Source organism: Notamacropus eugenii, chromosome 4 (genome assembly GCF_028372415.1).
Source record: "Notamacropus eugenii isolate mMacEug1 chromosome 4, mMacEug1.pri_v2, whole genome shotgun sequence".
In the NCBI taxonomy this organism is placed as follows: Eukaryota; Metazoa; Chordata; class Mammalia; order Diprotodontia; family Macropodidae; genus Notamacropus; species Notamacropus eugenii.
In genome coordinates this window covers 321,408,013-321,433,412 of record NC_092875.1, presented here as the reverse complement: position 1 = coordinate 321,433,412, position 25,400 = coordinate 321,408,013, and the positions used below count along the sequence as shown (strand labels likewise).

At 39.1% G+C, this 25,400-nt stretch overlaps 2 protein-coding genes and 1 long non-coding RNA gene across 5 annotated transcripts in view; 1 reads left to right on the top strand and 2 right to left on the bottom strand.

Annotated features, from left to right (window-relative positions):
• The window catches only part of LOC140502854 (cilia- and flagella-associated protein 53-like), a 199,001-nt gene extending 191,620 nt beyond the window's left edge, over positions 1-7,381 (bottom strand). Inside the window, exon 1 of one of the 3 annotated variants that reach the window (XM_072606912.1) lies at positions 7,179-7,381. The gene's annotated coding sequence lies outside the window, so the exon portion shown is untranslated. The remainder of the gene's footprint in view (positions 1-7,178) is intronic. The other 2 variants (XM_072606910.1, XM_072606908.1) reach the window with 2 other exon arrangements.
• Positions 1-25,400, top strand: part of LOC140502858 (tetraspanin-36-like) — a 51,984-nt gene that overhangs the window by 18,408 nt on the left and 8,176 nt on the right. The window contains exons 3-4 of the mRNA XM_072606917.1: positions 18,745-18,936; positions 22,507-22,581. Coding sequence (XP_072463018.1) covers positions 18,745-18,936; positions 22,507-22,581 — 267 coding nt within the window. The remainder of the gene's footprint in view (positions 1-18,744; positions 18,937-22,506; positions 22,582-25,400) is intronic.
• On the bottom strand, positions 18,930-25,205 carry LOC140502859 (uncharacterized). The gene is made up of 3 exons (XR_011966597.1): positions 24,444-25,205; positions 20,874-20,987; positions 18,930-19,012 (listed from the first exon to the last, which is right to left on the bottom strand). It is a non-coding gene; the product is annotated as an uncharacterized lncRNA (long non-coding RNA).

Here is a 25,400-nt window from a genome sequence, read left to right as displayed (position 1 = left end):
TGTAAAGAGCTATCATTTATATAGTACTATAAAGATTTGCAAATCATGTTTCACACAATTTTCACAATTCATTTGATTGATTCATTTGATCCTTACAACAATCTTAGAAGTTGTTTTATATTATATTCCGATGTTACAGATGAGGAAACTGAGGCAGACAGGTTAAGTGTCTGAGGCCAGATTTGAGTTCAGACCTTCCTGACGCCAGGTCCACTATGCCACCTAGCAGCCAATCAGCAAGCATTTTTTGTTTAATTTTTCTCACAAGAAGCTTTAGGTAGATAATATATTGCTATCCAAACAGCAACAGAAATTTCATCCCATGGATTTTCAGCCAAAAAGTCAGTCAACATGTATATGTTGTGCACCTACTATGATGTATTCAAAAAAGTGCTAGAAGCTATGGAAGATACCAAAAAAAGGAAAGGGGGGCTGGATTTATTATGAAAGGACTTGAATTCAAATTCTGACTCTGCCACTTACTACCAGGATGAGCTTGAGAAAGTCACCTAAGGGCTCCTATAAAATGAAGGGGTTGGACCAGATGATTTCCAAGATACTTTTGAACTTTTTAGGTCCATGATCCTAAAATCTCAAATCTTGTTTTTAGGGAGCTTACCGTCCTGAGGAATATGTCGGAAATACCCTTCCCACAAGGAGGTAGACTGTCCATTGAGGGAATGCCAGACCGCAAGCAGATATGAAAAAAGATACACTATTTATTTTGTTGGGCATTAAGAACTTTAAAACTTCTGAAGACAATTATTAGGGCTTCTTTGGAGCAAGGCAGTGATTTTCTAACGTGTGCATTTGAGTTAATTATCAGGACTCACCCACAGAACACTTGGTTCATTATTGCCTTTCATATGCTAGTTTGTGATCATCTGACTCTGACCTTCCCAATACTGGTGCATGCCCTGGAAGTCTGCCATTGGTTCACCATGTGGCAGGAAACCATAACGTGTAGGAGCAAGGATAGGATTGACTTCCTGCCTCAGGCAGGGTTTCCCTGTGTTTCAAAGTCCTCTTCTCTTTAGCATGTATCTAATTCTGCTCTCCCAATGACTTGCCTGGCTTTGGTCCATGGCCATCAAATTTTTACCTGTGAACTTTGGCAAAATCTCCAGCTCCATATGACTGGACTGACCTTTATTGATGCTCCTCCAGGTTTCATGTGCTTTTAGACTTGTCTCTGTCCTCCTGACTTGCTCCTTTCTCCTATCTCAACTTTTACATGGTGGAATGGATTCCAATGAACCAAAGGTCAAAAAGATCCAAGTTCTAGTTTTCACTCTGCCATTACATCTCTAGGGTAGGAAGTTTGCTTTGCCTTTCTTTCTCTTATACACTTATGTTTTATTTTATTATATTAGCATGATTTGTGTGATGTATCCCACCCAGACTATAATTATGTTCTCATGTACCCTCATATACCCCTGCTAGGCTGTAATTTTGTTCAATTAGCCATGGGACTATGTCTTATCGAAGTCTTGTCTCACCTGTCTTAGAATGATATTTAGCATTTTAGGAGTTTAACAAATGTTTCTTGAATAGAGTTGAGTTTATTCTGATTTAGGTCCTAGCAACTAGTTGGGGCAGTGGACCTAGAGTCAGGAACACCTGAGTTCAAATTTGACCTCCAACTCTGCCAAGCTGTTTGACCGTGGACAAGTCACTTAACCTCTGTTGCCTGTTTCTTCTGTAAAATGGGGATAATAATAGCACCTATCTCCCAAGGTTATTGTGAGGATAAAATGAGATAATAATGGTAAAGCACTTAGCATAATACCTAGTTAATGTTATATAAATCTTAGTCAATATTATTTTTACCCTGTTTTCATTTTGATCTTCCATCTACCACATCCAGTACGATCCCTGGAGATTTGCCCCAACCATATATATACCTTCCATTCTGTATGAATACTATGTCTCTGAGGAGATGCCTGTGTCTCATTGGTGGAGGTAATACTGCCCACATTAAAGAAAGCTCAGAATGCTGAAGTATTGAGGGATCAAGAATGGATGTGGCCTTGAACTGAGTGTGTATTGGACTTCTACACTGCATGAAGGGAGAGAAATAGCACTGAGAATAAAGGAGAAAGTAGGAACACCAAATTCTCCACATTGTCACATGCTATTCCCCTCTTATCTCTACTATCTGGCTTCCTTGAGTTCCACTAAAATCCCATATTCTATTAGGAACCTCTTTTTGACCCCAACTCCCTTTAATGGCAGGGCCCTCCCTCTAATGATTATTTCCAATTCACCCTATGAATATCTTGTTTACAGGAGTGTGCTGGTAAATATTTAACAACTGGATCTCTGTCAGGGAATGTACATCCAGCATGCTTTTAAGTCTAAACTGCATTATTAACATTTTCTCCATCACTTTCTTATGTCTAGACAATCAATTAAATTTAGCCCTGCCAATTTCTGAGGTGTAAATATACTGGAAATCTTTCCTAACTGGAGCTGTCTTCAGCACCCTTGCAGTTGTTTGCACATTGTTCCCATTAGACCATGAGCTCCCTGAGAGAGTCTCATCATAGTTATCTAAAAAGGTTACTGTCTTTTGCTTTTCTTTGTATGTCTCAGGGCTTAGCACAGTGCCTGGCACATAGTAGGTCTTCACAAAGATTTATTGACTGACTGCCCCATTACATCCTTATGTAAACAAGAGTGATACAAATAATGTATGGCATCCAATAAGGTGCTAAATCAAATATGATTGAACATGGGCAGTTGAGAAGAGTCATGCTCTTTTGAATCACTGGGGTGAATGAAAAGCATCCTTTCATTTCAGGTATCGTCTATCTATGTCATGTGTCTTCTCTTTCGGGATCAGGGAATGTATAGTATCCATGTGCAAACTTCTTAGTCAAAATATCTAGTATGCTACTGGATACTCTATGTCCAAGAATAATGATTCATGCTCTTTATCTAATATCATGCTACTATCCAATATCATGCTCTTTATCTAAGGTTGCTTTAAAAAATGTTTTATTTGTTAGGAGAGAGTTAAATATTCTAAAATGCATTTTGTGTTTCTAATGAATTCTTCTGCTATATAAACAGACCAAGGAAAACTTATTTCCCTCTCAGTTGGTTGAAAGGATTAACACTCATTTTTAAAAAATGCTTCTTGCTGGTCTGGGAAGGAAGGTGTTTAGTTTTACAGTATTCTCTATAAACTCTGTAGGGAAGTTTTGAGAGGGACATAAATTCCTGCCCAAACAAAACACTTGAAACTTAATATGCTTCAGTTGCTGAAGCTAGTTTTAGATTTTTATTATATAAGGGTGTATAAGTGAGTATAAGGGTGTGGGAGAGATGAAGGTGTCTAACATTTGACAGCTTTAGTCTGATTAATTCCTAGATTTTCTTGCTAGTTAACTTTATGCTCTAATATCTTTCCTATATTCATGTTTCTTGTTAAAATGTTAAAAGCAGAGATTTTTAGATTTTTTTTTTTAAAGAATTGATCACATGTCATTTTATAGCCTAAAATCAGTGGTGTTTACACTTAACTTACTAAGTATACTTGATGGAGTGGAAAGAACTTGAGACTTGAAATCAGAAAACTTTCTGGGGTTCAAATCCTAACTGCCATACTCATTAACTGTGTGACAGGGAGAAGATGTTCCACTTCTTGGAACCTATTTGAAAATCTGTAAGATGAGGATAAGAATGGGGCTATGGTAAAGATCTAATGAGATAATTTCATATGTAAAGTGCTTCCTCAATCATAAAAAATTATATGTCAAGTAGGCAAGCAAGCTAGTAAGAGCTTAATATGTGCCAGGCACTGGAGAGGAGAACCAGGCATTATAGAGAAAGTCCAGAGTGTCAGGAGTGCAGAAATAAAGAGAAATAAAGACATGACTGGCCTGTACATCCTCCTTAAAATGGAGAGTCTGGGAGGAGCCAGTCAGTGGGAAGAAGAGGCCACAGGGGCACTGGGCTCCTTTCATTGTGAGGAATCCCACACTGAATCGAGCTTTCACTGTAAAGAGGTTTCTGTGGCATTGTAAAAAAGGTCTGGAGAGTCAGGAGTTGGACTCTGGAAAGGAGCGAACATAATGCTATAGCTTGTCATATAAATCCAGGCTATTGTTATCATCAGCATTGCTACTTAATTTGAAAAAAAAAACACCTGGGTTACATGAAACGCACCATGGCCAGTGAATAATTTATTGCACGACATAATTTTCATAGGGTGGAATCTAAAACAAGTGATTTGGGATTTACAAGTACCATATCTTTTTCAAAGAACTTTTCCATATATTAATTCACTTGATCCTTACAAAAGCCCTGCGAGGCAGTTAGGGCAGAAATAAGAGGGAATGGTATTATGATGGAAAAGACCACTGGACTTGGAGACAGGAAAGACCTTAATTTGAATTCCTTTTCTGATTAGAAGTTATGTGCAAATGGTTGTTGTGGCTCAGTTGTGTCTGACTCTGTTAACCCCATTTGAGATTTTCTTGGAACAGATACAAGAGTGGTCTGCCATTTCCTTCTCCAGGTCATTTTACAGATGAGGAATTGAGGCAAACAGCATTAAGTGACTTGTCCAGGGTCACACAGCTAGTGTGTCTGAGGCCAAATTTGAATTCACATCCTCCTGACTCCAGGGCTGGCATTCTATCCATGCCATTCACCTGTCCCATGTGTGAATATGGGCAAGTCATTAAATCTCTGTGGGCCTATTTCCTCATCTGTAAAAAATGAGCATAATAATACCCGTGGTACCAACCTCACAGTGCGTGATAACCAAGAGATGGAAGTAAACCTTAAACCTTACAAAGTAAACCTTTTAAAGGACTCTCTCAGTGTCAGCTTTCTTATTACTAAGCTATCAAGACCTACTTTAACAATACAAGCCATTCTGAGACCTTCAGAAAAAGTCCCCTAGTCAAATGTATCTCATCAATACAATTGCCACTAGAAATCTATTCCTGTGAATTGTCCCTCCAACAACTGGCTTTTAAAATGGAAATTTTCTTGAGAGGATCAAGCCGTGAGTCTTTCTAATAGGATGAGAGGACAGCAAAGATTATTAAAACCCTTAAAGGTGATGAAATTAACAAGAGATTATAAAGAGAAAGGAGATGGATAAAATCTCGGAGCATACCCATAATTAATGGGAGTGACAGATGAAAATTCAGCAAAGACTGAGAAAGGAACAGTAAAGTAGAATTAAGAGATTGGTGGCATGAAAATCCCACGGAAGAGAAGTGTATCTGGTAGGAGAGGGTGACCAAAAGTGTCAAATGCCACAAGACAGGAAGGATGAGGGCTGAGAAAATGCCATTAAATTTACTAAATTATTGGGCAACTAGGTGGCAGAGACAATAGAGCACTTACCCTGGAGTCAGGAGGACCTGAGTGCAAATTTGGCCTCAGATACTAGATAGTCGTGTGACTCTGAGCAAGTCACTTAACGCCAATTGCCTTCCCCCAAAAAGAAAAAAAAAGATCTGGCATTTTAAAAATCGTTGCTAACTGGAGAGAATAGTTTTTCAGCTACAGAAGAAGGATGCAGAAAGATTTCATCAGCTTCCCAATTATTCTTAGAGCTGAACCCTGGAAAGTTAACAGCCCTTTTTACAGATGAATTCGTGTGATTTTCTGAAAGTTATACTAGGTCATAGCATTCTTCAGTTTCTTTGGGACTCTCTAAGTTTAATATAGCTCTTTCTGAATGTCTAAGTGTGTATTTTCACTCCCCTACTATTATATTGGCTCTATAGCATTTTCTAAAAGGTTATAGTCTTCCTATCATGCTCAGAATCCAGTATCCCCATTTTTACCCTCAAGGCAAGATTTTTTTTTAAGTAGAAAGTTTTAAAGGGAAAGAAAAAAATTAAGTGAAGCCAATGAGCATATTTGTGGAGGGAAAACAGATGAAAGGAATGACTCTTCAAGTGTTGTAGAGTGGAAAAAACATTGGATTTGAGGGAGTCAGAAGACCTGAGTCCTGGTTCTTATTCATTACTGATTGCAGCAGTTTCTAGCCCCATGTTCTTGGCCAATGAGCTTAACTTCCATAACCCAATTTCCATCATATGTAAAATGTAGGGGTTCAATTCAGTGAACATTTATCAAACATAAACTATTATTTTTTGCCCAAATATATTAATTTATTTGTTTTCAGTTTTCAACAATCACTTTCATATGTTTTAAATTCCCACCCCCTCTCCAAGACAACATGCAGTCTTATATGGGTTCTATACATGCATTCCTATTAAACACCTTTTCACATTAGTCATGTTGTGCATAGAATGAATGGGAAAAATCATGAAAAAAGCAAAACATAGCAAAGGAAAAAATAGTCTGCTTTATTCTGTGTTCTGACTCCATAGTTCTTTCTCTGGATGTGGATGGCATTTTGCATCATGCATGAGTCCTTTGGAAATGTTTTAGGTCCTTGCATTGCTGTGAAGGGCTAAGTCTTATTAGCCACACCCTGTGGCAGTTACTATGTATAATGTTCTCCTGGCTCTGCTCACTTCACTCAGCATCAGTTCATCAGTTCATCAGCCTATCCAAGTACTTCTGAAGTCCACCTGTTCCTCATTTCTTATACCACAATAGTATTCCATTACATTCATATACCACAACTTGTTCAGCCATTCCCCAATTGATGGGCATTCCCTCGATTTCCAGTTTTTGGCCACCACAAAAAGAGCTGCTATAAATATTTTTGTACATGTGAGTCCTTTTCCCATTTTTATGATTTCTTTGGGATAGAGCCCTAGAAAAGTGGTATTGCTGGGTCAAAGGGTATGCATGTTTTTATAGCCCTTTGGGCATAGTTCCAAATAAGCATGAACTATTATTGCAAAGTACTATGCTAGGTGGTTGGAATACAAAGATGAAAAATGACACTGTGTCTCTAATCTGAAGAAACTTACACTCTAATAGAGAGAGAAGGAAAGATATAAAAAAATAGTAGGAAGGAAGGAAAGAAAGAGGCAAAGGAGGAAAGAAAGAAAACAAGGAAGAAAAAGAAGCAAGTAAGGAAGTAAGGGAAGGAAAGGAGGGAAATAAGGGGGAGGCAGGAAGGAGGGAAGGAAGGAAGGAGAGGAAGGAGGGAAAGAAAGAAGGGAGGGAAAAGAGGGAAAGAAAGAAGGAAGGGTGTCAGGGGCGGAACCCCGACCACCGCATCAACTCACCCTGCCCAGGGTCTTCAGACGTCTCTGGCTCCCCCCTTGGGGATCAGGGGGAGAAATTATCAGGCAGAACTCCGGAGGTGGATAAGAGCACCTTTATTACATGATAGTCAGCCAGAAGTCCCCCCCCCCCGTTCCCCCTCCGTGTTGTGCCTTATATCCCCCAGAACTCGCCCTCCTATTCCGGGTAAGCCCCTTCCCAGTTCCTCCCTGAGGGCGGAGCCCAGCCCAGTCCAGTAGAGCCGCCCCAGTGCCAGCGTGGCAATGCCGCGTCAGCAGGTCCAGACCCTTGGGCGTCTCCTATCCTCTCAGGGGGGCCCCTCACAGAAGGGGAAGGAAAGGAAAGAAGGAAGAAAGGAGAGAAGGAAAGGATTGATTAAGCACCTACTATGTGCCAGGAATGCTACTGTGTGTCCCAAGAATACAAATATTATCTCATTTGATCCTCACAATAATCCTGGGAGGTCTGAGGTGCTATTGTTACCCCTATCTTACAGTTGAGAAAGCTAAAACAAACAAAAACTAAGTGACTTGCCCAGGGTCACACAATAACTCAAAGAGGCTGAATTTTTGGACTCAGATCTTTCTGACTCCAGACCCAGGCTCACTCCACTGTGAGTAAAATGTGTAGACAAATAAACACAATACAAAGCAGAATATGAATAAAGCAAAGAAGTCCAGAAAAAGTGCTCTAAGCAAATCTGGAGACAACACTATCAACTGAGGGGAAGGGGAAAGACTTCCTGGAGGAAGGAAGTGGGTGTCTGAGTTGGCCCTTGAAAGAAGAGGCTTTCCACTGGTAGAAACAGAGAGAGGGTATGGGGCCTAGTCTGGGAGAAAGACCAAAAGTGTACAAGTATAGGACAAGAATGGAGAATATCTATCAGTCCTATTTTGCTAGAACATATCTTATGTGAAAGCAAGCAGCAAGAAATGACTGGACACATCAGTTGAGAACAGACTGTAGATTACACTAAATGCCAGACAAGGGTATTTGCATTTTAGCCTAGATGCACTAGGGAGTCAGTGAATGCTGGGAAAAAGGTGGTATGTTCATACCTGTGCATCAGCAAGATCCTTTTGGTAGCTTATGAAGGATGGATTAGATGGAAGAGATGTGAAGGATGATGAGGGTTTAAATAAGGTTAGTGGAAATGGGGGCACTGAGAGTGAAAAGATAAAATAAAACACGTTGCTTGATCTTATGAAGCTAATTATCTACTAGGGTTAGATAACACATATGCAACCATAAACATAATACAAAACAGGAGCTGCCGAAAGATGTCCAGACAAATTGCTCTGAGAAATTTGAGGAAAGAGAATTCATTCTTTTTTTTCAACTAAAGAAATCAGAGAAGTTTCCATAGAGGAGGTGGTACTAGAATATTGCATTTTGAAAGGAAGGGGAGGTATTTCCATAAGCAGAGATTATAGGGATATGGAGAGAGAGAAAAGGAGGAAGGAAAGGAGTTGAGAGTCCATTCTAAGTGTGAGAGTTGGTTATAAAAAAGTACAGGGATAAGAAAAGATAGGGTAAGAAAAGGGGATGGTGAGAAGTGTAGCTTGGCACGAAAATTGACTGCATGAAGGGAAACTGAGTGAGAAAAGGAAAGGTAAATTTAGAGGCAGACTCTAAACTGGAGTCAGTCCTTGTATTTCCTTCACAAATAAGAGAGGTTTTTGTTTTCTTTCACAGGAACCTCTGACGTTGCTTCATCCACCCTCTCACTTCAGAGTGACATTGGGCAAGCCACAAACCCTTTCCTGGCTTCAGTTTCCTCATCTTTAAAATCAAAAGATTGAACTAAATGATCTTTAAGCTGCCTTTTATCTCTAAATCCATTGTTTCCTGTCTGTTTGGCTAAGATCAAATCCTGGAGAAAAAGGGACATATGGCAGTGAGAACAATTAGGAGTCTATTCAGATGTTCAATGAGAAGAGTGGGACTAGGTAAGGACAAGAATTAGGATGATAGCTATGAGAAAAAGGAATGGATGTGAGAACCATTGGGGAGGCCAAATGGGCAAGACTTGTAAAGTGTGATTGGATATGTGGGAGGGAAGCAATCAAGGAGAAAGGAGTCCAACATGGCTGAGCTCATAAATCTGGATGACTGGTGGTGTCCTTAACAGAGAGAGGAAAACTTGGAAGAAGAGTAGGCTCAAGAGAGAAACGGGTAGAGTTTTGGATATCTTGACTTTGTGGTACCAAGAGGGGATAGAGGATAGTCATCTAGAGATGTCAGTTAGTTTTTGATAAGAAAACAGAATTTCAGAGAAAGATTAACTCTCTGGATATGAGTTGCCTAACATGATCATCAAAATGAATGAAAGTGGACGACATATCTTCATGAAAGTGTAGAAAAAAGAAGAGGAATGGGTCTAAGGACAGACCCTTGGGCTGATATCCACATTTAGGCAGGAAGAAAAGGATGGTTATATAGTAAATACTGAAAAAGTGTTGTCTGACATCCAGGAAGAGAACCAGGAGAGAGCATCGTCCGTCTCTCAAACACACACATGCACACACACACACACACACACACACACAAAACAATAGAGGAGAAAGTTTCATAAATGAAGAGTTACTTGAGAGAGGAGAACATTGGATTTAGACAGGTCATGGTTGCTGTTCCAGTCATTTTTGGGTCTTATCCAACTCTTCGTGATCCCATTTGGACTTTCTTGGCAAGGTTCTGGGATGGTTTACAATTTTCTTCTCTAGCTGAGAACAGATAAGGAAACTGAGGCTAGCAGGGCTAAGTGGATTTGCCCAGGGTCACATAGCTTAGGAAGTCTACATTCTGATAGTAAGAAAATCTCTAATGTCTTGCTATGTGAGTTCAACCTCCCTCATTTTGTGTAGTACTTAACATGTGAAAAGTCCAATTTGTGGGAGATGATGTGCAATAATTTTTTTTAAAGCATAGAGAAGATGACTACCATATCTATTTTTGGAAAAGGCAAATTATCTAGGAAGTATCTAGGAAGTGAAGTCACATTTGAACTCAGGAAGATGAATCAGCCTGACTCCAGGCCTAGCACTCAATGCACTTTGGTACCATCTAGCTACCCAGATTTAGAGAGGACCTGCATTCAAATCCTGTCTTGGCCATGAAAAACCTGTGTAACCTTAGGCAAGTCACTTCTCCTCATAGCTACAACTGAAAGGCTGAAAAAGTCAGAAAAGAAGGTATTTCATTTTGTGTAACAGATGAGTTCTTCCTCCAAATAATAACTATTATTCATGCTTCCTTGTTATATCAGAATCCTTTCCCGATATACCAGCCCCTCTCCATGACTATTTTTGATTTATCTTTGTCTTGGCTCCTCAGTTTCTCTATGTGCAAAAAGAGAGGTTTGGATGAGATGACCTTGAAGTTTTCTTCCATCAAGTCTGGTCCTTTGAACCTATATTTGTATAATTGTGGCAAGTGGGACTTTCAATGGGGATATTCCTAATTTAGCACTAGCATTACTTGGTAGGCCTTTAATGTCTGTTGAATTAATTAAAATTTAACTTCAGATTTGTTCTTTAGAGAGCATGAAAGCAAGTGCAATATCATGAGCCACTTTAATGATGTCATTCCAATCTTAATAATAGAGACATATAATTAATAAGGAAAAAGGAGGAACAGACAATTAGGACAATTTATGTAGGGATGATCTTCTCTGTGATGATTGAAAAGGAGGGTATGTTTCTTGAGTTCGAATAAGGGATAAATTACTTTTATTTCCTACTTCATTAGCTACCAGAGAGAACTTCATTAATGAAACAAAAGCATTTGAAGAGCTCTACAGCTTAGCTTTCAGTTTGTTTTTCTAAGACCTGAATTCCCTTATCTGAAAAGTGGAATTAGTGGATAAAATAAGCTCTCTACAAAATAGTATATAACTTCCTTTATTTTGAAAAAAAAAGAGTCATATGTGGGTCTCTGGTGTAATTTTTCCCAAAATCATCCATGGTGGAACCTAAAGTCATGAAGAACCTTCCTCTTGCCCTTATACCACATTTGAGTAGTTTATATCATGTGTAGACTTGTCTTACCCTTTCTATTAGAATATAAGTTCCTACTGAAAGGCAGTATTCCACAATGGGAGGCAGCTAGGTGGTTCAGTGGATAGAGTACTGGGTTTGGAGTCAGGAATGCCTAAACTCATATCTGGCCTCAGATACTTCCTAGTTCAAATTTGGCCTCAGATATGTCCTAGCTGTGTTACTCTGGGCAAGTAACTTAACCCTGTTTGCCTCAGCTTCCTCATCTGCAAAATGACCTGGAAATGGCAAACCACTCCGGACTTTTTGCCAAGAAAACCTCAAGGAAGCCCCCAAACTCAGGGAGAGTTGGACGTAATTAAAAGTCACTGAACAACAATAATCACAATGGACAGGATTCAAGACTGGAAGTCAGGAAGACCCTGCTTTCAAATTTTTAGATACTTAATAGCTGTGTGACTATATAGCAAGTAGTTTTTAACATCTCCCTGCCTCAGTTTCTTTAACTGTAAAGGGGGGTGGACTCAATAGTCTCAAAAGGGACCTTTCCAGTTCTAAATTTTCATTTCAGTGACTGTTACTTTTGGTCTTTTAATTTCCCGAGCAAAGGAATTCTATCCAGAGGTGTTTTCTAAAGATTAATTTGTCTTGAATTTTAGGTGTTGAAAGTAATAAGTTCCACCAGATAACATAGTTACTTATATTTAAGTTAGTTAAGTGTAAGTCCTTAACTTAATCAAGTAAAATACGTTAGCATGGTTAAGTATTGTAAAATGTTTTCCTGAGGGTTTTGGGGGATAGGGACAATCCAGGTTAAGGGACTTGCCCAGGATCACACAGCTAGTGAGTGACTGAATTCACATTTGAACTCAGGTCCTTCCTGACTCTAGGGCTCTTTTTGAAACTTAGGATTGACTATTGTGAATGGATTCCTTCTCTTTCATTTGATTTTTCATTTCTATTTCTAGAAATCTAGCATAAACATGGTTATTAGCTTTCTCAATTCTGAAAGTAAGAAATCTCCAATGTCTTTCTGTGTGCTTAATTATTTGGTAGTGCTTAATATGTGAAAAGTCCAATTTGTGGGAGATGATAAGCAATAATTTTCCAAAACCATGGAGAAGAAGATTATTACATCTCTTTTGGAATGGGCAAATTTTCTAGATTCTATTTTACTTCCACATTTTCCTCTGTACCAGAAGCTTCTAATTTTTCTATCTGCTAGGCATTTAAATTTTATTTGTCACTTTGACTGCACCTGGCAAAAGTTTCCTGGGCTTTGCATCCTTAACCAAAAAGTATCCATAATTTTAGAGCGATAGATCTACCAGAATAGTCAGATACAGTGGGGGGGAAATGCTCTTGGGACTTTTAGGTGTGAGTGCTTGATTTCTGAGACAGCCTGAAATGGAGACAGCTGGAGTGATATCCTCTGGGACTTCTGATGTTAGAAGGCTAGTTATGTGAAGCCCAAAGTATGACTATACCTGAGAGTCTGAAGAGATAAAAAAGTGTACTTCATTCAGAGAACAGAAACCTTTCCCTCCATCCTACTCCCCATCCCTATTAGAAACTTCCACTTATCCCTCCTTATTTTTTTTAAAATATCAATCTTTTCTCAATATTATATCCTGATCCATTGAAATCTCTCTTGGCATCTTTATTTCTCATTTGTTTTCGGTTAGTTGTGGCTACTACTAATGTCTTAATTTTTCTTGCTCCAGAATCTATCCAAGTGAGTTTATGATCTGCAAATACTCGTGGGGATATACCAAAGGTACATCATATATAATTTACTTCAACAAGTCAACCTTCGTTTCTATCTCCTTCCCTCTGGAAAGCTGGATTCTGACCTAGAATCACCCTGGGCTCTGATAGGTGGGCTTTTACCTTACTTGGATTGAATGCAAGCCTTCACCTCACTTCCTAAACATCTCTGGACCATGCCAATGAGTGCATACTACCCCCTCTCTCCTTCCTAGCACTGCTTTATTCATCATCTTTCCCTATCAGAATGTAAGCTCCTTGAGTATTCCTAGTGCCTAGCACATCATTAGAACTAAACAAATGTTCTGTCTGCCGATCTTTATAATTCATTCTCTCTGTCTCCCTGTCTCTTTCTGTCTCTGTCCTTCTCTCCTTCCACCCCTGCCCCCACAATCTTATGTCTAATGAAATGCCTACCTTATTGCCAGGCACTCTGCTAAGTTCAGGAGATACAAAAGTCATTATCAAAACAGATGCTGCTTGTAATTTTGATGGGGTCAGAGGATGTGTACCTAGATAGCAAGATATGTGGTGGGATAGAAAAGTAACTGGATGTGGAGTCAAGGAATGACTTTAATTGCTAGCTCTCCACCAGCTGCTTCTACCATCAAAATCATCTGATGGTTAGACTCTTTGCCCCAATTCTCCCACCCTCCAATCTATCCTCCACTCACCTGCCAAAGTGATTTTCTTAAACCCTAAGTCTTAGTATGTCACTCCCCTGCTCACCGAACCTCCTGAGCAATGAGTGTCTATTACTTTCAGGATCCAATATAAAATTTGGTTTGACATTTGAAGCTTTCCGTAATCTGGCTCCTTTCTACCTTTTCAATATCTTTGTATTTTAATCTCTTCCATGTTCTTTACTATCCAGCAACACCTAACTTTCCCTGGAACATGATGCTCTGTGTCCTGATTCTGTGCCTTTTCAATGGCTGACACCCCACCCCCCATGTCTGGAATGCTCTTCCTTCTGTGGCATCCCTGACTTTCTTCAAGACTGAGTTCAAATGCCACCTTCTGTGAGAGGTTTTTCCCATCCCCATTCTTGATCCCTGCCCCACTCCCACCCAGAGCTTTTCCTGAGAAATTACCTTCCATCATCTTTGAAAATATTTCATATGTACACAGCTTGTCTGAATGTTGTGTCCCCATGTGAGCTCTGTGAAGGCAGAGGGACATGTTTCTTTGTCTCCCTTGTCCTTAACCCAGTGTCTGATTCATAGTAATTACTTTAAAATGCTGACTGACTGACTTTGGACTGGTCAGTTAACCTCCCTGGCCTTCAGTTTCTTCATCTCAAAAATAAGGGTGTTGGAATAGATGCACTGTAAGATCCCTCACAGCTCCGGAATAAAGCTCCAAATCTCAAAAAGCAAATAAATTACCTTGACGTGCTAAAAACACAAGTGACAGATACAAGAAAATATGAATTTAACTTATGAATTGCATACAATTATTCTGAGAAAACTATGAATTGCTGAAAATACAAGTGACAAGAAACCATGTGTCTAGTTTATTAACTATGTATAATTATTCAGAGATATACCTGTAAATGCAATTATGCAGAGACATAGCTATAAATATCTTAGATCTGGCCCTTCATAGGATCATCAGTTTAAAGTTGGAAGGACTTCTGGAGGTCCTTAGGGGAAAGGAGAAGAAACTAAGCATTTATATAGATAGCACCAATTATGGGCCAGGCACTGTGCTAAACACTTGTACAAATCTTATCTCAACTGAGCCTCATAACCCTGGGAGGAGGAACTACTGTGATATCCCCATTTCACAGTTGAATAAACTGAGGCAGAGGTTAAGTGACTTGCCTCAGTGAGCACAGTTGTGAACTAGTCTTCCTAATGCCAGACCCAGCACTCTAACCATGGAAACACCCAACTGCTCCTCATTGAGATCAAACCCTTCATTTTACACAGGAGAAAACTGAGGCCCAGAGTTAATTGACTCTAATGACATGATCTCACAACTGGTAAGTACCAGAGGCAGGATTTGAATCTGTTATGTTGGAGTTGGTCTTTGCCCAATTGGGAAACTCACCACTTAGGCCCATAGGTAGATATCTAATTATGTCATCCAGGATCTAGAGCCAGAAGGGATGTTAGAGACCATTAGTCCAACCTCTTTGTTTTTATAGGAAATCATTTCAAGTAAGGGGAAGAGAGAGAAAGCCATGTCTTGCTCATGGAAACAAAAACAATAAACAGGGTTGGGATTTTTAAAAAATTACCTTCTATTCTTAACTTAAATACTTTCCCTACCAAAAGACCATTTCTACACACAGAACAAACCAGAAAGAGGGTTCTGTGTGAAACTAAGAATGTGCATTTCACAGACTTGCTTTTTAAAAATGTATATAATAAATTCTACAAATTATTTACAAAACTCTCTTTCCTGTCTGCTTCTTTCTTAGTTTCTTTCTTTTCTCCCCTGGAATTTAAAAAAATGTTTCAATGGTCCTCTTTTGGGAGACATCATTATTGCTACTAACCTCCTCTCTTCTTTTGATATCTCCCCTCTAGTTAACTGAGAAAGGACACCACACACACACACACACACACACACACACACACACACTCCCCCTTGTAACAAGCAAGCAAAATGAATATAGTGGTTGTGTCCAAAAATGTATATCCCTTTCTGTATATACATATATACATATATATATGTATATATATACACGTATATATATATACACGTATATATATATCTTCTATCTATCAGAAGGTGGGTAACACGCTTCAGTGTGATTCTGGGTTGATTCTGGATGATTCCTTATGTTCTCTGGAAACATAATGGATCACTGTTTTGATCATGGTTCTGAAACCTTTCAGAGCTATTTCTCTTTACAATGCTATTCTGCTGTTCTTGTATAAATCATTTTCCTGGTTCCTCTCACTTCACCGTGTGTCAATTCATACTATGCCCAAGAGCTGGGATTTGAGCCTAATTCTCCCATCTACTAATCATCTGTTCTTTCAACTCTATTACTATATAGTTGATTCCATAGGTGCTATGGGGTTTTTGTTTTATTTTTAATGTATATATCAAGGTATACTCAGAGAAAAGGGCTACACCATTCGTTCATTATAAATATGTAGCTCTAAGAGTATTAAGCATTGTTTTACTATATAGCACCTAAGTTTACCATTCATTAATGAGAACCTAGTAGATCTTTGAGTAAATAAAGGCAGATAGGTGGTATAGTGAGTAGAACATTGGACCTGAAATCAGGGGGAACCTGAGTTCTCTTACTCGCTTTGTGACCCAGGGCAAGTCATTTAATTTTTGTCTGTCTCACATTCTTCATCTATAAAATAGGAATGATAATATCATCTACCTCATAGAGTTGTTGTGAAGATAAGTGATAAAATGAGATAATATTTGTACAGCACCTTGCAAATCTTAAACTCCATGTAAATACCAATTATTATGATAAATAGAACTAACTAGTGATAGTCAACTTGAAATGTTAGGAGCAAAATCAATGGTTTCTTTGTGGTGAAAAATGGAGACTCATGAGGAACTGAGTCACTGACCTAATACAAATTAAATCTCAATTTCCTGTTCTCTTTCTACTTGATTTCAAGTGATTATCTAAATAGGTGATTATTTGAATAGGTAGTCAGGGATAGTACCTGGTTACCCCAGGTGACCTCAGTCACTGCTTTTTCACCCCCTAGCCTCCCACCAGAGCACACCTCTGAAGCCAGCAATGAAGTCCTTTACTTACCTAACTTCCTCTTTCCTTTCCATCCTCCTTACACCTTACTCTCCAATAGCCACTCTTCAGTCTAGACACTGGCCTCCCAGTTGCTTCATAAACAAAATATTCCATGTCTGGGCTCCAGGCATTCTCCCTGTGCTTCAAATGCCCTCCCTTCTTCACTTGACTACTGACCTGCTTGACTTCCTTTAAGTCCAATTAAAATCGCACCTTCTATAGGACCTTCCTCAACCTCTCAATTCCAATGCTTTATCATTGTTCAGTCACATTTGGCTCTTCATGAGACCCATTTGGGATTTTCTTGGCAAGGACAGAAAAGCGATTTGCAGAGGGTCACACAGCTAGAAAGTGTGATTGGAACTCAAGGAGATAAAATCTTACTTATTCCAGGTCCAGCACTCTAACCACTATACTACCTAGCTGCTCCTCCAGTGCTATACTTTCATTATTTTCTATTTATCCTGTACTAGTTTGCTTTGCATGTATTTGTTTGAATGTTGTCTCCCCCAGTTAGACTGTAAGCTCCTTGAGGTCAGGCATGGACTGTATTTTGCTTCTTTTTGGATCCCCAATGCTTAGCAGAGTGTCTGCAGGTCACATAGTAGACACTTAACAAATGTTTCTTGATAGATTGAATGCCTTCACAAAGTCACTTTCCACTTTTCCTGTATTCTACCACCTCCCAACATTTTGAGTAAAAGTGAAAAGGAAGGGATTTAGTTGTAAAGAGAAAAGTGGAATTATGTGATTTTGAGAAACATGCAAGGATGGCTTATGCCCCTGCCCTCCTCTCCCCTTTCCTCCCCAAAAAAGAAATAGGAGGAAGGTAGACTTTTCATAGAAGAAGAGATGGAGGTTGAACATTAGGGGAACTTCCTAGCTATAGAATCTTAATTCCCATTCCCATTTTAATGGCTTCAGACCATTTTCTACAACCATGTTGAGGTAGCCAACACAAGTATGATTATTCCTATTATACACACACAAAGCAGATGAGACTCAGAAAAGCTAAGTGATATGTCCCTGACCAAAAAGCTGTTGGTCAAGGCAGGTAGGAGTCCTATCGAAGTCTTTCTTCTGTCCCTTAGTCCAGCGTTCTTTCCATTATAATCATCTACGAGTCACTATACTGTAGATTTGCAATACACCTTATGGGATTGCAGCATTTACTTCCCTGATGGTTTTTAAGGAAAGGGTGGATTGCTTTCTTTTGGGCCCTATAGGCACTCTTAGCCAGGTGTGGTAGTGCGCATCTTGTAATCCCTGCCACTAAAAGGCTGAATTTGGCGGATTCCTTGAGCTCAGGAGTTCTAAACTGTAGTGGGCTAAGCCAGGTACAGTGCCCACGCTACATCCAGCAACACCCATATGGTTCCCCACCCTGAAGTGGGGGGGACCATAAGAATCCCAAAGTTAGGGCTACCTGGTCTAGGTTGGAAATTGAGCAGGTCAAAGCTTCCCTGCCAATCAGTATTGGGACTGGGCCTGTGAGCAGCCAGTGCATTTAGGGAGAACCCCCCCGGTATTTTTAAGTTTTATTCTCTCTGGGATAAATGATTTCTCGGAGTCACCATTTTATGTGCCTAAAAAGAGTTAGTTTAGTTTTTTTTTTTAATTCTTGATTTCTACCTCTGGAGGAGACATAGGCAAGAGAACATATTTGTATACTAATCAGTAAGGATAGGAAAGAACAAAGCATCAATGCCTCAAGTTTGAAAATGTGACATTGAAGTCACATTTTTGGACTCAGTTTAAATGTTTGTCATCCATGACTAAATGGGGAGAAGGAAAAGATGTTTCTAGTGATATATTTTGTTTTAACATCATGGTCACTTATTCACATAAACCCTTCCCAAATGAACTCCCACTTGTAATGGGGGAAAAGACCCAACAATAAATCCAAACCTGCAGACGCAGTGACTGCATCTGATGGTACCAAAGGCCACATTCTGCAATTATAATTCCTTTAACCTTTCACTCTGAAGAGGGAGGTATGTTTTATCTCCATGGTTTTATTTTAGCAGCATTTGGTTAAGTGGGGAAAATAACTGTCATGCATTTCAGGCTGCAGGAGCCACCCTTGGATTTGTGGGAGGACGTTTCATCTCATCCTATGAGGACTTTGACGCCTTCTTCAGGGATGAACAGATCTTGTTGCCTGCCATCATTATCATAATAGTTGCTGGTGTGATGCTTTTTCTTGGAGTGACTGGTTGCTTTGTCACGATCAAAGAATCTCAAATTGGCCTGCGATTTGTAAGTATTTGTTGATTTCCTTTCCAGAGACTCTGGGGCTGACTTAGAAGCATCCTGTTAAATGTTTAACAACCAGCTTGGGAGAGGTAGAGAATGTATACAGGACACAGTTTTAAATTTAATTCTCTGTTATCAACACTTTCTCCATCACTTTCTAAGTCTAGACAATTAACAAAACAATAAATCAAGCCCTAATCTGCAACATTTTTACTGGTGACCAAAGTGTAAATGCTCACACTGAAAATTTAATACTCAGCTTCCTTGCCCTGCCTCTAACACCCCCTTGGGTTGATTCTTGTCGTTCCCAATACATATGTGCAGAACATTCATCTAGCGGAATCCAGACTTCTTCACCCTACTAGATACCATGACACAGGCCTCAAAGGGGAAAGTGGGCAGCAAGTGCCAGGGATAGAGATGTGGGTGGATTGACAATTATTCTTAAAGGTACTGAAAAGGAGAACATGGGGGGAGGCTAGTGAAAGAAAGAAAGAGAAATGAGAAGTAGACATAATAAAACCTGGATTAAATGAACAAAATTTATCAAACCTTTAAATACTCAGCATTTTCAATAATTTGAAAGAGATACACATGACCAACCCCTACCATCCCCCCCAAAAAACCCTATTCCAACTCTGTAAGAGTTGTAGTGTTTTTGTTACAGAGTTAGTATACATCCAGTCCATATACCTTCTGTATCTATAGGTCTAAAGTCATGTCATATTTATTTTTTAAAATTTATTTTATTTTAATTTATAGAATGAAACTAGCATTTCCATAAATGAGTGATATTTTTGAGTCACAGTGACTGCCATCTACCTCCAAAAAACCCAAAACAATAACATCTAATTCTCAGTCATCAAAAAATAATTCAACTACATATACTAGAGTCAGTCAACTAAGGCAGAAAATTGAACTTATTTATTTTAGGAAAAGGGTTTTTTTTAATTTTTAACAAGAAAAGCTTAAGAATTTAAACAAAATCAAGTTTCTGGTTAACTTTCTGTTAACCTTACATTCATAACACATCTCTTTCCCTAAGCATTCTGGTTTCTCCAGGTTTCATTGTCAGGAGGTTTTCCAAACTCACAAAGTCACACCAAGAAGTGTGCCCAAAACGAAGGTGCAACACCAACCACATTCACCCTCTAACCTGGAAGCTCATAAAAGAAATGTCATCCCATAGTCCTTAAAACAGAAAATGCCCTTTGTAAGATAATATTTTAGCCATATTTTTGCCAACAGTTTTCCAGGAAAGAAGCTATTTTTCAGAATGTAGACATCAACAATGGCAACTTTTTATTTGCAGATGATTTCTGGCAAACATCTTCATTAACAGGGCACTTCTGGTCTGTGCCCTTATCAAGAAGGTTTTCAAAAACAAAAGGCAGTTTTTGCTTAGTTGGTATTTTCCGCTTCTTATTACTTCTGAAATTTAACAAAAGCAAATTCCAACCTAATTAAGGAAAAAAATGATGACGCTTTGTGATCTAACATGAGGGACTAAGCTGGATTATAGGTAATGGAAGTTAAACACAGTCAAATGAGTGGAGAGAAATTGTGATTTTGTGGCCCCCTTTAACCATAATATACTTAGGGCAGCTAGGTGGTGCACTAGATAGAGCACTGGCCCTGGAGTCAGAAGACTTGAGTTCAGTCTGGCCTCAGACACTTACTAGCTATGTGAACCCTAGGCAACCCCATTGCCTCCAAAAAATCTAAAACAATAACATGCTTATTTATGTTTTTGTGTCCCTCTTTTCTTCCATTCTCTTCAAAATTATTTTATTGATTCAGAGATGAATGAACTTGGTCTTATCAACAACTGTTTTAATAAGCAATGAAGAATTAGCATAAAACTTCTGCCATCCCCCTTTCTTAAGATTGCAAAAAGGCAATCTGAAAAAGGACTGTGGTTCCTTTTTTTAGGTCCTCACCTGTTTCCTTAGGCGCAAGATAGGTAGGACATCCAAAAAGAATCAGCTACTATATCAAGACTGAGAAGGAAGGATGACATCTTTAACCCCCATCATCTGAAGCACAGTTTGATTCTAAAATGAAGGATGCACCAATACAGAGTCAGGAGTTATGAATATTTGGCAACAACTATTTGGAGTCTTATTAATCTCATATTCTGCCTGAATTGGAACTTAAATGTTCATTTCTAGGCACTCACCTTAAAACATCAGAGAGCAAAGATCTTTCCTTGGATTTGTATAAAGGTCCTATCCAGGTGTAAACAATCATTAGACACAGAGAAGTCATAATTATGTATTGTCTTCCTTCCTCTCCCTTCTACTTTTCTTTCTCTCCCTCCCTTCCCCCTTCTCTTCTTTCCCTGTCATCCTCTCTCACACACATGTATGTTCAATTTGAGAAACATTAATTATCATCCTGCACTGAGGATATGAACATAGACAAAATAGAACTTGCTTCTAAAACTCTTCCACTCTGCGGTGGAATGGGGGAAATACAAACACAGATAATTATGATAAAAGGAATAGTAATATAAGTTCAAAAGATAGGTCCAGACAAAATGAGAGAGATCACTTTCAGCTGTAGAGGGAGATGACTTGGAGGGAGCAGAAGATGTAAGGTCAAAAAAAGGGAGATAGCAAAAAAATAGAATTGGCACTTTTTCTTTTGATTTCTGTGTACCAGTATGAATGGTCTTTCAGATTTCTTTGGTTTATTTTTACATCACTATCCCTTTTAACAAAGAAGTTCAGCAAATTTAAAGTTTAAGATTTATTTAGATTTTTAACTGGTGAGGCTATCTATCTATCTATCTATCTATTTAAAAGAATGGAAATTTTGTCAAATTTCACTCACTCATTAATTGTCATGGACCCAAATTTCCGCATCAGAATTTTATTACAAATGAGGGGGGAGATAGACATCTGTAATGGAACAAAAGGGGACTCTTTCCATTAAAGCCATCAGAAACCTTAGCTGAGTTAAGGGGGTCCTAAGATGATAGATACATCTTGGGGGAGAAACTAGCATCAAAACAGTGATGTAAAAACTGATAGAGTTCCCCCAACAATAAATCTTCCTTGTGCTTGCCTATTTCCAGTCTTGGCCATGGGACATTTGGCCATCCAGAACTTTTAATCTTTTCCCTGTGGTTTGTAGGCTGCACAGCTGGTGAACATCCCTGATCTTTGGGCTGTGCTTTCTCCATAGGGCTCAGTTACTATTGTGGGAAAGCTAAAGGCAGAACACAGGTATCAAAAAGTGTCAGGAAGGCTTTTTCCCTCTTCCCAGTTTGGTGAATCAGATTGTCAGCTCTTACTCAACAATCTCTTTATATTGTATCCAGTTTGAAATAATTGGGTCCACATTTTCCATGTACTTTTTTAGTTAATGTGGGAACTTTCCTGAAATTGTTCTTTCCTTACACGCTTTATGGCTCTATGATATAAAGAGTACTTACCATCTTGCCTATGTGGAGAAACAACGCCCAACTTGGAAAGACAAGAATAATGTCTAAATCTAGGTTTTTGTGAAAGATACCGTTAGTTTCTTTACATTTCAAAATACTAACAAGTGATCTCTTTTCACTCTTAGTTCCTGGCCATCCTTTTGCTGATGTTCATCACAGAAGCAGCAGCTTTTGTTTTGGGATTCATTTATCGAGAGAAGGTGAGTAAAAAGCTAATATAATTGAGTACCTATTATAGATGAAGACTTGATGCAGGTAGGTGGTGCAGTGGATAGAGCACCAGGCCTAGAGTCAGAAGGACCTGATTCCAAATCCAGTCTCACACACTTACTAGCTGTGACCCTAGGCAAGCCCCTTAACCCTGTTTGCCTCAGTCTCCTCATCTGTAAAATGAGCTGGAGAAGGAAATGGCCAACACTCCAGTATCTTTGCCAAGAGAATCCCAAAAGGGGTCCCAAAGAGTTGGACACCGCTGAAAAGTGACTAAACAACTGCAATGTTCTCCTTTGTGCTCTTGGAATATTTGGTAAGTGTCCTTAGCACCCCCCATGTCAAGGCACCTGGAGGCTGCTTCCAAATGACTGGCTGGTGAATGAGGTAGTAGCACTGAGTGCTCAGCAGAAAAAAACAAATAACTGATGAAAAGTAAGCAGATATAGGCTTACAAGTCCAGCGTTTTCCTCTGAATCACTAAATGTGAACCTTTCAGTGGCATATCTATTCTTCAGTTTAATTGGAGAAGCATTTATCTACTACCCAGTGTTCAGGCACTTTGCCAGGTTCTGGTTATATCAAGACAAAAACCAGTCTTTCTTCTCAGAAAGTTCATAGTTTACCCCCTGTATTTGAGAATTAGTATCTTTACCACCCACAATTTCTCAGCTTTTCAATACCTTTCCTTATCTCTGACTAGCCAGGACTAAATTTTAGCCCTAAAAGAACTTTACATACCCATATTTTCCTTTGAACATGGCCTGGTACATACCTCTCTCTATAGGTCTCATTGGTTTTTTTAGTTGTGAATTTCAAAAAGAAACTATTCCCCCTCTTGTTATTATATCACATATTTAGAGGTAAGTCAGGAAGGGGGAGTGAGGGATGAGAAAAAAAACCTGAGAGAAGGTCAAGAGACAAAAACCATGGGTCATCTTAGCTGTATATGCAGTCAAATCTGGAGTTGAGCATTTTGGGCTTTGTGCCAGAGCATAGGAATTTAGATAATATAAACATTTTAAGTGATGGTTTTTAAAGAATATGTAATTGGAAAATGTTATGTTTATATTCTAACAGCACTTTCATTCCTTTACATCATTAAAACTAGTTAACAAGACTTATCAAACTAGGAAGCTATCAGAGAGCCTACCTCCTCCTGAGGGCAGCACACTGGATCTGCCCTTCCCTAGCTCTTCCATGATCCAGTTTCTCTTTCTCTGTAGGCAATGGCCTTCTATCAATGATCTCACAGTATCCTAGGATTTTTGCCTCTCCTTCTCAAAGTTCAATGTTCTAAGGTCTCTTTCTTGCCTCCTCCCACTTATTCCCATTGATCTGAGGACTTTAGTGCTGCTAGCCCTGAATTGCAGAATTATTAGTTACAGCTCTTTTATCTATTTATTTAAAAAAAAATTTTATAGACCTCTCATTTTTATATCATCTTCATTTCTGAATATATTTTTCCTTTCCTCTTTCCCTTACCCTGTGAGCCAATCATCCTTTACAATAAAGATTTTTTGAAAGAAGGAGGAAAAAAATCAGTCTAGAAAAACCAACCAGCTACGTTGCTCAGTGGATAGAGCACTGGATCTGGAGTCAGAAAGACTTGAGTTCAAATCCAGTTTCAGATACTTATTAGTGGTGTGCCCCTGGGCAAGTCACTTAACCTCTGTTTCTCTCAATCCATTGGAGAAGGAAATAGTAAACCACTCCAGTATTTTTTCCTGGAAAAACTCATGAACCACATGGTCCACAGGTTCAGGAGAAGCTGGATATGACTGAACAACAACAAAAACCAATTAATACAAGTCAACGGAATCTAACAGACTATGCAATATTCTATACTTACAGGCCCCTGTCTTTCCAAAGAAGAAAGTAGGGTACATTTTGCCAGGTCTTCTCCCAGGTCAAGTTTCTTGAGGATTATAAGATTAATGTTCCATTTCTTTCGTTGTTGAATTGTTCTGTTTGGACTGTTGTAGTCATTTTGCATGTTTTTTTCCCCTATTTTTGCTTACTTCACTTTGCAATCAGTACGTCTTCCTGTGTTCCTCTGAATTCTTCATATTAATAATTTCCTTTGGTACTATAATATTCCATGACATTCCATCCAAATCCAATACCCTTTTCTCAGTCCTCATCCTCCTTGGCCTCTCTACAGCCTTTGATCTTGTTGATCACTCTTTCCTTCTTTGGTCTCTCTTCTCTCTCCTGGTTCTCCTCCTACCTCTCTGACTGCTCCTCTCTCTCCTTTACCAGATCCTCTTCCAGATCACATCCTCTAATTGTTCTGTCTTGAGTCCTCTTCTCTTCTCCCTCTATCTTACTCCTCTTGGTGATCTCATGGATCTACTTACCATCTCTATGCAGATAACTCTCAAAACTACCTATCCTGGCCAAAACTCTCTGCTGACCTTCAATCTCACATCTCCAACTGCCTTTTAGGTGTCTCCATCTGGATGTCCAGTAAACATCTTAAACTCAACATGTTCAAAACTGAACTCGTTATTTTCCCCCTTAAATTCTTCCCCACTTCCCACTCTACCTCCCTATTACAATACAGGACAACATCATTTTTCCAGTTCCTTAGGTTCACAACCCACCCCCACCCCCACATATCCAAGCTGTTGCCCAGGCCTGTTGATTTCACCATTGTAACATCTCTGGAATATAGGTCCTTCTCTTTCCTCTGACATTGCCAACACTCTAATGCAGGCCTTTGTTACCTCACACCTGTACTATTGCCATAACCTGCTTTGGGGTGTGTGTGGTGGGGGGGAGTGTCTACCTGCCTCTAGTCTCTCTT